At 40.0% G+C, this 13717-nt stretch overlaps 1 protein-coding gene across 2 annotated transcripts in view; it reads right to left on the bottom strand.

Moving 5' to 3' along the window:
• Positions 1–5574: 5574 nt before the first annotated feature.
• The window catches only part of RANBP3 (RAN binding protein 3), a 57390-nt gene continuing 49247 nt past the window's right edge, over positions 5575–13717 (bottom strand). For both annotated transcript variants that reach the window (XM_014884347.2, XM_014884348.2), the window contains 5 exons: positions 13101–13225; positions 11035–11155; positions 9694–9836; positions 7869–8049; positions 5575–7000 (listed from right to left, as the gene is read on the bottom strand). In XM_014884347.2, coding sequence (XP_014739833.1) covers positions 6957–7000; positions 7869–8049; positions 9694–9836; positions 11035–11155; positions 13101–13225 — 614 coding nt within the window. In that variant the 3' untranslated portion in view covers positions 5575–6956. The remainder of the gene's footprint in view (positions 7001–7868; positions 8050–9693; positions 9837–11034; positions 11156–13100; positions 13226–13717) is intronic.

The raw sequence follows: 13717 nt of genomic DNA, 5'->3' as shown, positions 1-13717 counted from the left end.
GCACACCTCCAGCTCCTCTTGCCGTGTGCCAGACCCAGACACTGGAAAGAGCCCGGATGTGTCCCCATTTTGTACAAAATATCACGCTATGAAAAGCCAATGTCCACAAAGAAGACACAAGAGTCCTTCAACTTTATTGGAATAAAGAGAGAGAGTGCACTACGAAACGCCCACGGCCTTTTCGCTCTCGAGGTTTTAGAGGGCACAGTCTTCTTTTATCCTAAACTCCCCGCCACACGTTGCCCTCTTCCTTTCCCCATTGGCTGAGGTCCTAGGAAGGCACAGCCTTCCCGAACCACCTACCACCTATTCCCGCTTGAACCTGGCATTTTACCCCAAAGTGCAGAAGTTCAGGCTTGTGCAGAGTTCCCCACTTGCTTGTTTCAGGAGTGAGACTGCTTGGGCTCAGTAACAAACCCGCTGCTTGAAGTCAGCAGAGACATTAAGACCCATTTCAAAGGCATACCCATGAAATTGTTTGTAAAGACATTAGCATGCATCTTCCCTATCAGTGACATTCCTTCAAGCAAAGCTCTTTCAGTTGTTTTCCAGACTGTTGAAATAACTCCAAGATCTGAGTCAAGTCTATAACTGTATCGTTGTTAGCTCAAGCTTTGTCACCTCTCTACCTCTTTTCCCAATTATGCGAATAGCATTATTAAATAATTGATTTCTACATTTTCCAGTATGCTGAGTCTCCCACAGTATCTCGCTCTGTGACAGGAGCTCAAAGTAGCTGGAGTTGGATGCTACTGCTCCGCTATCCAAAGGAATTTATTGTAGCACTGTATCCTGCCGACAGTAAAGTCGGGGCTTCACGAGCCCTGGCAGCAGGGAAAGGAGAAGGGCCACGGCCAGGGTTTGGCAGCTGCACTGGGCTGTATTACACCAGAGACATGCTGTGGTGTGCTCAAAACGCTTCAGGCAATTCACCTCCGTTCTAGAGGTGTCAGCCCAGAAGGAGCTGGTGTGAAGTGCATTCACAACAGAGGGCCTTCTATTGTCCCTCGGCTTGGGCACGTTGTCCTCTGTGTGCCGGACAGCTTGCTGCTCTTGCACACAGAACCAATGCCACCATCTGGCACTCACTGGTGCTTTAATACAGGAAGCATTTTTTTGAACAACTTTGCCACTTCTCCAAAGGTCTTCCTAAGCGCATCAGATGAAGGGCTGTGTGACCCTTCCAAACAGCAGGACAGAGAAAACGCTCACCTGCAGGGTGGCACATGCTGCAAATGCTCTCTTCCCAATATAAACATACAGAAGCCACTGAATCTTGCACAGGGGAAGACTCTACCATCAAGTAACACCATTACTCTACACTATTAAGTAACAAATAGCTTTCTGGGATCCAAGCAGCTGTAAGAGCTCTTCTGAGGCTGTATCCCAATAGGATTCATAATGCTTCTTCCACCGAACAAGGGAGGTGGGACAGAGAATTCACATCTCTTCTGCTTTGCAGCAGGTACAATGCCTGTAGATGCAAGACTCAGCAGCCTGGTGTGTACAGCTTTCCACTTGCCTCATGGATAGACTGCACCTAACCTTGCCACACTGCTGGTAGGGTTTATTTAGCAGATACACATCTTTGGGCTGCAGACCCTCCCCAGGCAGTCAACACTGTTCAGAGAACTGTTACAATAGGAGGGAACAGTTACCTTACTATAAACAGGCAAGTTCCAGGGAAAGCAACACATAATAATGTAACATTACTCTTAAAACACTAACTTGGTTCCAAATATTTTTGCTGCTGATAAACAAAATTGCTGATACAGAATATTAGTACCCTTAAACAGGGGGAGGGGCTTGCCATCATATTACAAGCTGCAGATAACTGTGGTTCCTTCTATCTCCAAAACTTTTTCAGAAACAGCAGAACCATCCATCAGCAAATTGCATTCAAAACATCTCCCCATTCTTCCCTCTTGGGATCTTTTTCTAGGACCTTATCCAATAGATCTCCTGTCTGCAGCAGAAATTGTGCTCTGAATTCTTTGGAACAGTAATTTATCCTGTCTGCTAAATGGACTACAAATAGCAAGTTGCTTTTTAGAGGACAGTGTACAGTCAGCACATGGATGCTCAGGTCCATGTTACCAGCAGAAGACACCCTGCAGTGGGGGGCTCAATGACACCTCCTGATCTCTGGAACAGGAGGAGGAAATCAAACATCACCATTTCACTTTTCATTTCATTAGAAGCTGAAGGTAAACTACCAGAATTCGATCAGGAATGATTAATTTAAAATAACCCCACATTTAATTCACAGATACCCTTGGAAAAGGTATTAATTGCAAACCTATGCAACAGAATTACCAGTGTTCTCAGTGCCAAATTCAGCTTTTGTATCTTTACAAAAGGAAGAGTTTTGGAAAGGAGTCCTTGAAAGGAGGTAGCCAAAGGGGAGCTCTGAATACTATCTTCAAATGATACTTTTATTTACAGAAATTATCTGTAAGTATTTCTTAATGAGATACCTGTACTCTCACCTAGCAGAAAAGAATCAAGACTGACTTTGTCTGATTTAGCAATTCTCTGTTGCACCTGTGTTGGTCTGTGCTGATTTCACAGGAGGGAAAAAGCACAAATATTTTTAAAAAATTAAAATATCTGTCTGAAAATCTGCTACCCACACGATGGACTAGAGTTCAATTTAAGCCAGTCAGTGCACAGAGAGACCACGTAACACCGGGAGAAAAAGCGCACAGTGAAGTCAATTTAATGAAATGTTGTATGACAAATGATGACAATTATCATAACTGGAATTCCTAAAACTAGAGCAGATTATGGGAAATATGGTAAATTTTGAAATATGTAACGTTTCTAGAAAGCAAATAAACCATTTTCTACACTCACTGGGAGAGCAAGAGACCAGCTGAACTGCAGAATGGGACATATTAGGAACAGTCATTTGATGGCAGTAATACCCAAGCAATGGCATCAATTGATACTTCAGGGAACAGAGAGGAACCATTACAAAGTTGGAGGATTTTTTACTCCTGCAGGCTTCTAACAATATAGTCACCTCCCACCATAGTTCTAGCGCAGGATGGCTGAAGACTCATTTATTTAGATAATTTCCTGCCCTGTCTTCTCTAAAGCAATATATCATGCACTGGGAACTGGACTACAGAAAGATGTTAGATTACAACATTCTCTTACCTTAATGTTTGTATTTCTTGTGGGTGTCATCTTTTTTTTTTCTTTTTTTCATTTGGCAAATAAGAGGCTTACTTCTGGCTTCAGTGACATCACTATTCTAGCAACATTTTCATAGAATCATAGAGCACACCGAGTTGGAAGGAACCCATCAGGATCATAAAATCCAGCTCCTGGCCCGGCACAGGGCAGTCCAACAATTCCACCCTATGACTGAGAGCACTGTCCAAACGCTTCTTGAACTGCCCTGAGGAACCTGTTCCAGTTCTAAAGTCATCCTCTGGGTGAAAAACTTCCTGATATCCAAGCTAAAGCTCCCCTGACTCAGCTTCACGCTGTTTCCTCAAGCTCTGTCACTGGGCACAAGAGTGTAGAGACTGGTACCTGCCCCTCACGGGAGGCTGAAGACTGCACTGAGGTCTCCCCTCAGTCTCCCCTTCTCCAGGCTGAACAAAACAAGCCCTCAGCAGCTCCTCATGCAGCTTCCCCATCCTTGTGGCCCTTCTTAGGACACTCTCTATTAGCTTAATGTCTTTTTTATGCTGTGGTGCCCAAAACTGTCCCCAGAACTCAAGGTGAGGCTGCTGCAGTGCAGAGCACAGACACAATCCCCTACCTTGCCTGGCTGGACCTGATATTCCCCCAGGACATATCTGGCCCTCCTGGTTGCAACAGTACACTGTTGAGTCATCAGCAAGCATGTTCGACTTTACTACACTCTTCAGTATTTTTTTTTCCACTTGGAAAACTGAAAGGCTGTGTCTGTGTGAGTCAGCAGCCACACATGCTATACAGGAATTGTCAACACCACACAAAAGTTAACACGAGGCCTAAGGGGAAAGATGGAGCAGGAGCAAGATCAAGGGGAAGACTGCTGTAAGGCAGCAGAGCTGGTCACCATCACCCCCCGCCTCGATCAGCCACTGCTCGGTACAGGAAACACAACGCAGGGCTCAGGCTGTTTTGTTTGCTTGCTAGCTAACACAGGTTTTAATGTAATTCCCATGAACACTTTGATATGACAGTCTTACATAGATCTTTTGAGATACATGGGCATCATCTGGTTTTGCTTGTCACTGGCTTACTAAGGCTTAAAGCAGAAAGCTAAGTTAGGGTTTTGCTTTGGCCTAACTGGATCTTGCTGGGCAGGGCCTGAACTCAACCCATTGCCAATTCTGTTGGGATGCACAGCAACACAATTCTGCCTTCACTATAAACATTTAGGCAAAGCTTCTGGCTAAAAATAAAATCTGTATCAGTAAATAGTTGCCATATCTTTTTAAAAGCTGTAGGTGACTGTACTACCAAACCCCAAAGCAAGCATGCTTACTCCATTTTTCTGAATCTTCATGCACCATCAATTCATTTTAGGTAAAACACTTCAAAGTGAGACTCAGCATGGACCCCAATGAGCCTGGGACCAGGAAATATGCCCGTTTTCCCAGAAGTGGGCCGTGCTGGCCAAGACACCTTATTAATTTTCCTTATGAACAAACTGCTGACGATAAACAGCTTTATGGTGCAAGGGTATTTGAGGAGTGGCTTAAATCTGAGTATCTCAACAATGTAAAAAGATACCAGATCCAAAAATGCAGATCACTTACTTAAAAGTCCCCAGACCTTGTGATGCAGAAATAATTGTGTGGTGGGTACTAAGGAACCTGCCATGTTCCTGTTGAAGCATGGCAAGAGTAGGGGGTGCAGCAACAGGTCTGTTCATTGGTAAAAACCCCCATATATCTAAGGAGGGAAAAAGACAACCAAAATGCAAGAAGGCAAGAGCAGACAATACAGAGAATCAAGATGCAGTGGCACAGCTTATCATTAGCCCTTTTCAATTGCCAGAAAAGTAATCACAGATATTCCTTCAACTGGCTATCAGGAAAAGTAAAAGGACCCTCTGCCCCAACAGAATCAGTCTTCAGTGAAGTCTTCAGTGATGGTTAACAATAGAAAACAGGGTTACATGTGTTCTTGACTGCCAATGCAAAGTGTGTTTCATTAAAATAGAGGCAATAAAGACTGTTTTGCTATTTGAATACTCAATTTCAAAGTTGATTTTGTGCTATAACCTGGGTTTCTGTTTTCAATTAATGCTACATTAAATGCTTCTTCCCCTTTCATTTTCTTTTAGATGATGCATTTTAGATCCTTAACCTACAAAGGATCAAGCATGCAAGTCAGAAATTATGTATCAGCAAACTATTTATAAAGGAAATAGAAAAATTTGGGGAATTTATAGTGAAAGTGACCTGGTGACTACCAAATTCCAACCTTGCTGGAAAAGAACATAACATACATTTCAATAAGAAAATAAAACTCAATTCTCACACAAAAGGCTCAAGTGATTAAAAAACACCTCAAGTGGGGGGGGGGGGAAAGGTGAGTTATGGTTACAGTAGGAGTACTTCAGAATTACACACAGAAAAACACACTCTTGCTTTTATTTGTGGTGGAACAGAATACAATAATCTTCAGCCCAAACTACTCAAGGCTGGCAGTATTACCTTCTTCCTCATGCTGTAAGACTTTAGGAAACAGAACAGGGACAAGAAGGGTTAGAAGTTAAATTTTCTATTTAAGGCCATTAATTTTTAAAAAATGTCCTCAACTTTAAGCATGAAGAGTTGCACTGACTTCAGTAAGATTATTCACATACAGTTAAGTCAGGCAGGTGATTAAATGGCTTGTTGAATCAAGCCATTGAATGAGAGCTGCTTTATTATACAGATTTATTTTAATGGCTGGCAAAGCTCATTACATGAGCCTATTTTATTCTTCCAAGGGCTAACAGCTGTTCTGCCATTAACTTTTCTGAAGGTGTAACCTGTATGCCTCCTGCACTTTACTGTAGCCACAGAAACAAGGTTTTCTAAGAAAAATTATATGCAACATCTATTATATATAGTGGCTTAGCTCTCCCTTAAATAGTAACAGAAAAGAACAGTACAAAACCATAGTTTCACTTTTTCAACACACAAGAGCATCTTATTGAAAAACTAAAATAAAAAAGTCTCACCACAATATAAATCCCCCAAAAATAATAATGAAATGGGAAGAAAAAAGGAGTTAGCAAAACATCCTGCAGACTTTAAAGTCTCTTATTATGGAGTTAAAAAAGCTTTTCTGGTGAACCACAATATTTTGTTTCTTTCTGTTTACAAATCACTAGACAGCAAACAATGGCATCCACATCCATAATCTATGTTGGAATTAAAAGGTAAAAACATAACCTGCCCCATCTGCAGTCCAAAAAAAAAAAAAAGGAACCCAAAAGGGCAGCCAGTGAGCATAGGAGCTGGTGAGGACCGGGTTTCCCTGCGTAAAGGGGAGTAGGGGTTAGAAATGCAGAATTCGAGTTGGAACCGTGTCGAAAAGTTCTTATCTTGGAGACCTGCAAGACATGAACTACTGAAGAAACAGCCAAAAGGTCCCAATTGAAAAGCTGTGACAAGCTGTAATGTGCCATTTTAATTACAAGGACGAGGAAAAATGGTTGGGGGTGTTTGCATTTTGTGTTTTTGTTGTTTTGGGGTTGGATTTTTATTTTTTTTTGCTCATCAATATGATGAGCTTTTAACGTCCCAAACCACATTCAGGTAGTTTCCAAGTCTGCTTTTTTTTTGTGTGGAATCTACTGATCCAGACCAAAAACCCAAACAAACAGAACAGAGATGCACAGTCTTAAGTCCTGGAGCTTTCAACACTGCCTGAAATAATCGCTGGCCTGGGGTATCCGGAGATGCCTGCAAGATGGTGTTCCATAGCAGCCTTGCAAGCAGATGGGCTAACATCTGCTATGTGCTACCAACGTTCTGCCCATCACCTTCATCATTAGGACCTGAAACAATAAAAGTAGTTCTTGGTCATAAGAAATATCTTGTGTTTTTTGCCTTGCAGTAAGAGACCCATCCCAAGCAGCCTACAGAAGTCTCAGATTCAGGTGTTCAATGAGAGATGATAACTATAGAATTCCTCCTCCTTTGCCTTGCATATGCCTTCTCCAGACTAAGATCTGTCTACTGTAGAATTTATTATTCTTAACTAATCTGGTTCAGGAATCCCAGCAACATCCCAAAACCTAAAACTCAGTCTCCAGCCTCTTCAATCTTCCCACTGCTGTTGTTCATATTTATTCCTCTTTTTTTCCCCTTCCGTGAACCAGGATGGAGGACTGTCAAAAGCTGGATGTTCTCAGCCAAAAGAAAGCAAAGCATAGATGACTTCCAAGTTGAGAGTACAAAACAAAATCTTCCTCAGACTGAAGACTAGTATTTTTCATAAGTTGTCTCCTCATGCACAATAAAAACCATTACACTCCTTCCATGCCCCTCTGTAAACCTTCTGCTTTCCAAACAGCTCTCCACTGAAAGGTCAGTCTGGATGCTGTCTACAGATCCTGGGTCATCCCAGGTTTTATGTGCAACTCTTGGCCATGATGAAGGCAAAAAATTAAACTCAGAACCACCCTTAGAAATCCCATAAATGATAAACACAGAAAACCTCTGCTAAACTGTGGCATGTAACTCAGAAGCAATACAGGGGCCTTTTACCAGTTTGGAGAAGAATTAAGAAGTAGTTGCATTCAAAAAGGAAGTCCATGCAATAGTCCTACTCCATAGACATACATGAAGAGCACAAGTGTACTTTAAGAAATGGCACAGGAAGATGCATGGGAAACAGGAAACACCATTGTCTTCCTCACTTACCACTTCCAGCTGATCCTGAAGGTGCTATGACATCATCATCACTGTCTTCCTCATTTGACTGCGCTACCTCTGGCTCAGGAGCTACGTTCTTGATTTCTTGCTCTTGTTCCACTCTACTGCGCAAAGCCAAGATCCGATGGTGCAATGCAGCATATAACTGCCCTGTATCTTTAGAGCTTGCCTGCATTTTTTAATATTCAGAAATAAGAAAAAGGTACATAGAATTATAAGATAAAACACTGCTGACATAGTACACACCAGTCATGCCATATTTCACAATATATTTTTCAGTTTTCTCATAAAGTGTTTTTCAAACCAGTTACAATGGGCTGTGGTACACACAGCAGGACATTAGATATACAGAACTCCAGTGGTGAGAGTATATTCCTCTGCTTAGCTCCAACTTTCTCTGGCTAACATATCCAGTACTTCTTGATCTCATATACCCTTCTTCACGCAGGAATCACACAGCTTTCCTGAAACCTCCCAAAAGCTTGTATTAAGAGACCTTCAGTTAAAATCTTGCAGATTTTTGCTGGCCTGTCAATAATTCAACTTCACACATTAGTTAATTGTAATCAAGCCAATCGTTCCATGAGGCACTGGCATAAAATTTCAATGAGATACAGTGAGAAAACTCAATGGACAGGCAGGTGGGCAATTATTTAATTTTTTTAAACAGTCTCTATTTCAGAGGGAAGCATTTTTGACAACCTGTCAAATTCTTTCACAAAACCCAGTTTCCATCCGCCCCATCTGACACTTGAATCTGTAACCTCTGTGTCTGCAAAATTCCCCTGCAATGAGCTGTAATGAAAAAAATAATTTCAAACAAGATACTTTTTATCAATATTAAAATCAAGAGTGAATAACCTGACGACAGATTAAGTGAAATTATTGGATCATATTTTCTCTGTATTTTTCTGGATTTGAAAGTTTTGAGTTATTTTTCTTTATCAATGCATATTTGGTATCATTAAGTTCCATTCTGGGACTCCAGATCCCAGCACTATAAACCTAACGTCACAGGGAATGCTGAACATTTGTTGATGCTTTCAATTTCTGATCCCTAGAAACACTAATTCTTTTGCAACATCTTGTTTAGAATCAGCTTAAGTCAAAAGAACCTCTCCAAATTTGCAAGCACTTTAGTAGGCTTTAGAGAATGACCTTTCTTCCTTGCTGACTGTATGATCAGATCCTGAGTGTTTTAGTAATTCTGATAGAGACTACTGTTCCCCATTTAGCAAGCACAGAAATCACTTTCACTGTCTGGTTACTGCTTTAATACTCATCAAAACACTAATCAAAATAATCTTCAAAAGAAAATTGAAGCTAAAATGCGCAACCCTTAAGTACTAATATGATGTTCTTGACAGTTAAGTGTTTCCTTTTCAGTAGGCACCTATCATTCTCCAGCACTGCAGACAGTGACAGCTTTCCTGTGCTGAAAGTTCCAGAAGATCTAATTTTGGTTAAACTACTGCATAAGATCTATGAAATAATACCCATTTTTCTTAAATCAGAAAACAATCTGCACTAAACACTATAATTAGAGTCTCAGTATGTGTGGAACAGATCTCATGATTCCATGGGCAATGCTTTGGACAACCTGGCTTCCTAGGGCAGCCTTTGATGTGGCATTTGTTCACAACTAGCAAGACTTTTTGGACAAGCAAATCTGCCAAGTGCCTTGTCTTTATGGCAGGGGTGATGTTAAGACAGTGTAGGATGCAAAGAAAAATGAGAATGCTACTTCAACTACAGTTTAAGTAAGCACCAACTTGAGTAGGATGGTGAAGGCATAAACAAAAACAGTACTCACTGATATAAGAAAAACTTTAACTCCTTGGTCCTCTGTATCCATGGCAGTGATCCGGATACTCTTCTCACTGGCTTTATCAATCTGCATCTGAGCCCAGAGCTTGGTATTTAAGATTAACCTGAGACTCCCCTGAGTCCTCATCACTAAAGCCAAGTTACAAGATCAGTTAGGTGGAAAAAGACATATTAGGAAACTCAAAAGAGGCAAGACACTTTTTACTGTATAAAGGTTTCAGTCCTTCTACAAATAAGCCCTCTTGAGCTTTTGTCACAACTGTAAATGAGAAGAATGTAGGCTTGTGCTAGTTTTGGCTGGGGTAGAGTTAACCTTCTTCCCAGTCACTGGTATGGAGCTGTGTTTTGGGTTTGTGCTGAACATACAGTTGATAATATAGAGATGTTTTTGCTATTGCTGAACAGTGCTTGCACAGAGCTAAGACCTTTTCTGCTTTTTATAATACTGCACTGATGAGCAGGATTGGGAGTATGTGGGAGGTTAGGGGCAGACATAGCTGGGACAGGTGACCCAAACTGACCAAAGGGATATTCTAGACTATATAATACCATGCTCAAGATATAAAGCAGGGGGAAGAAGAGGAAGGGAGGATGTTTGGAGTGATGGCGTTAGTTCTCCCAAGTCATCATTACGTGTGACAGGAGCCTGCTGTGCTGGAGATGGATGAACACCTGCCTGCCCATGGGTAATAGTGAATTCATTTCTTGTTTTGCTCTCTTTATTGAACTGTCTTTATCTTAACCCATGAGTTTTCTAACTTTTATACACTTCCAATTCTCTCCCTGATCCTGCTGAAGTGGGAGTGAGCAAAACACTGCAAGGGGCTTGGCTGCTGGCTGGGCCTAAACTGTAACAAGGCTATTAAAGATTAGTCATGTCTAAAGCTATTTAGTCTGAAGCCTTATATGTTAATACATTAAAGTTCAGCAGTTGTATCTAAGCAGATAATTTCAGGCTAATGCACATTCCTGCCAGCCTGAACAATCGTGCACTATCCAAACAGACTTGCCCCACCACAAACAACATCCAATACAGCCAGATCTGAATAATCTTACCATAAATTTCTAGGCAAATATCCTAGTTACTAAACATGGTTTGCTGTTATGAGGGGAAAAAGTAACTGGAACATCTGCCACAATAGAAAGGTATGAAGATACTCTCTTTGGAGGCAACATTCACTAACTGAAGCAAAAGAAAAGGTCCAAACTGCTTTTGCATTGCTGGAGCTAAGACAAACTAAAGTGAATGTTGCTGTGTGACAAGGAAGAACCTTATGAAAATAGCATGACTGTCATCCAGTATCTCATCTCCCCTGGTCCCCCTTACCCAGTCGAGACTGTAATGTTCCATCATCTGTTGAGGCCATATCATTGAGTCTCAGTAGCCCTCGACCTCTTTCCACCCAAGACTGAGAGGTTTTATCAAATACAAACAGTTTGCACTGAATCTGTAACAGAAAACATCTTATGACATAGTGGCTGATTGAAGTAATCATGTATTTCTTAGTCACCTACAGTTAAAAAAGTATTCAGATTTCATATTGGAATTTTAATTGTTTATAGCTGTGGAAACCAAACAGTCATCCTCTTTTTTGCAATAAATTTCTCAAAATATGCTGTCTGTTTTCATCAGGTTTTATTAAAATAAGCTATATATTTTTAAAGAATAAGAGGGCTTAAGATCAAAACAAGTAATTTTCAGGTAAGATATTAACTTTCACACAGGAAACTTAGTGTCATAAGAGACTGCCTAATATCAGCCAATTCTTTTAAAAGCCTTAGGTACACATTGCACCACTCGAGATGGTATTTGTTGCTGGGAAGACCCAGCAAATATAACAAAAACAAAGCAAAATTTTTCCTGTAAGGAAGGTAAGAATGAACAAACATACTAATTCATTATGAAGTCATTATCAAAGCCTGAACCAAACAAAGCCATTAATAAGTGACGTATTTTTACTGTCTCCCTGCAGGGTTCATAGGTTATAAAACTGAAAAGGTGTATGTATTTTTTTCAACAGTAGGAATACTCCTTCTTGACCTACAAGCTCCCTTTTTCTTCCATGCCAAACATCTCTACTCTATATTGCCTCTCTAATCCAACTTCACTGCTGAGGTTTTATACCCCAAATCATCACCCCTCAAGTTACCCACAGATGAGCATGCATTAAGTGGAAAAGATACTTCCATTTTTATTCCCTCAATTTACCATTTTCTTTATCCCAAAACATCTAGCTTTCTGTGTTTCTGCAATATTAACATAGTCGTGTCTGTACAAAGTCTCATTTGGAATTTTAATGCATTACATCTCACAAGAAAAAAAAGAATTAAAGTTAGGCAAGAAGTCAATTAAATTATAGGACATTCATGCAAGTCAGCCTTCTATTAACTATATAGCTGCCAAAAGTTGTGGTTTTCCTAAGTGAAACAGGATTCTTATCTCTTCAGTGTCTTGTTCAATTATGTGAAGCCTCAAGATATTTCTGAATTACACAGAAGCAGAGATGCACCAGAAGGACCATTTAAAGACCATTTATGTCCGGTAAAAAGAAGTCCAAGAATATAAACATTACAGAGTATCATTTTGTAAGGTAATACAAGTGTAACTGATACTGACAGTGCAACTGTTTGGTGTCAGAATAGAGCATCCTGTCTGTAAGAATGGAGAAAGCTATTCCTGAAAACAACATAGTTCAAATGCTGAGAAACAAAATATCTCAAGAAAAAAACCATACTATAATTGGAGAATAAAGAGATAGGGAAAAAATACATATACTACTTCATTTTATATGAAAACTCTTTTTCTTAAGGATATACTGGAGTTAGTAAGTATATTTAAGTTAATGAATAACTACAATGTTAAATATATCATTATTAAAATCAGGAGTCTAAGTCGCAACTAAATATCCTTCTACAACATCACTAATTCAATTAAGTAGCTCAAGCCAAATTCCTGAGCGTTTGTGATATAGTTTATGCCAACAGTCTAGTTTCTTGCAAACCAGAAACAGTCCATTCCAAGTTTTAGAAAATCTTCAGTAGTACAATGATTAAAGAACTGAAAAACATTTAGTGCATTTAAATTTTCTTCAAATAATTGTCTCTTAGGAAACAGAAGCTTCTATGTGATGGATTCAGGAAAGTATGCTTAAGATACACCTGGATGGCTTATACAGAAAAACTTATTCAGAAAGAGGAAATTAAAAAACAATGGATAACAAGTTAAAAAATATGGATCTGATATAAATATCTAAAGTCAGCATTTTAACACAAGAAAATACATTAGAGATATAGAGGAAGGCTGAGTTGTAGGGAATCAGACGATGTGCATTCACTGGACATCCATATGAAATCCATCAAACTCAAAGCTCCTCTGCTCTATCCGTTTCTTACCTGTAACACGTTACTTTCAGCTTCTTCCCCAGTGATCACTTCTACCTTCGCCAATAAACACTTCCTTGCTGTTGCTTTAGTATAGGCTGCTGCAGACTCTGCCAGTGATTCTGAAATATTATTAGCTGAACAACATTTTGAGAGTCTGAGAATTATTAGCATAAAATTATGTAATCTGTACAAAGGTCTCACACAAGCACACCAGAATTTTGAGACCTTTTGAAAAGTACAGAAGACAGACCTTAACAGAACATGTAAAAAAGGATTGAAATTTAAAGCAGAAGTGAAAGCTTGTATTTTAATACTTGTTTTACAAGCATAAGGGACAGAAGAGATAAGTTCTCAAGAAGTTTTGTCCCTACACACAATAGTCCAAAACCTTTGCATAGACACCTGCTTATCTGTAGATGCTCCAGCAGTACTGATACTCTTGCCAGCCTACACATGATACAGCTGTGCCTACACAGGAATAATATATTTTTGTGCCTACACAAGTGCAATTTATTTTCCACTTTAATTTGGGCTAGCAAGTAGTTTACTGAAGGAAACCCATAGCTCCCAGAATTTCCATAGTATCTTGACAATTTGAAGTCATAGAATCCAGCAAACAGTTCTGA

The sequence above is a fragment of the Sturnus vulgaris genome, chromosome 26, assembly GCF_052056855.1.
Source record: "Sturnus vulgaris isolate bStuVul1 chromosome 26, bStuVul1.hap1, whole genome shotgun sequence".
Classification (NCBI taxonomy): Eukaryota; Metazoa; Chordata; class Aves; order Passeriformes; family Sturnidae; genus Sturnus; species Sturnus vulgaris.
The sequence above is the reverse complement of the archived record's forward strand: the minus strand, read 5'-3'. Positions and strand labels throughout refer to the sequence as shown.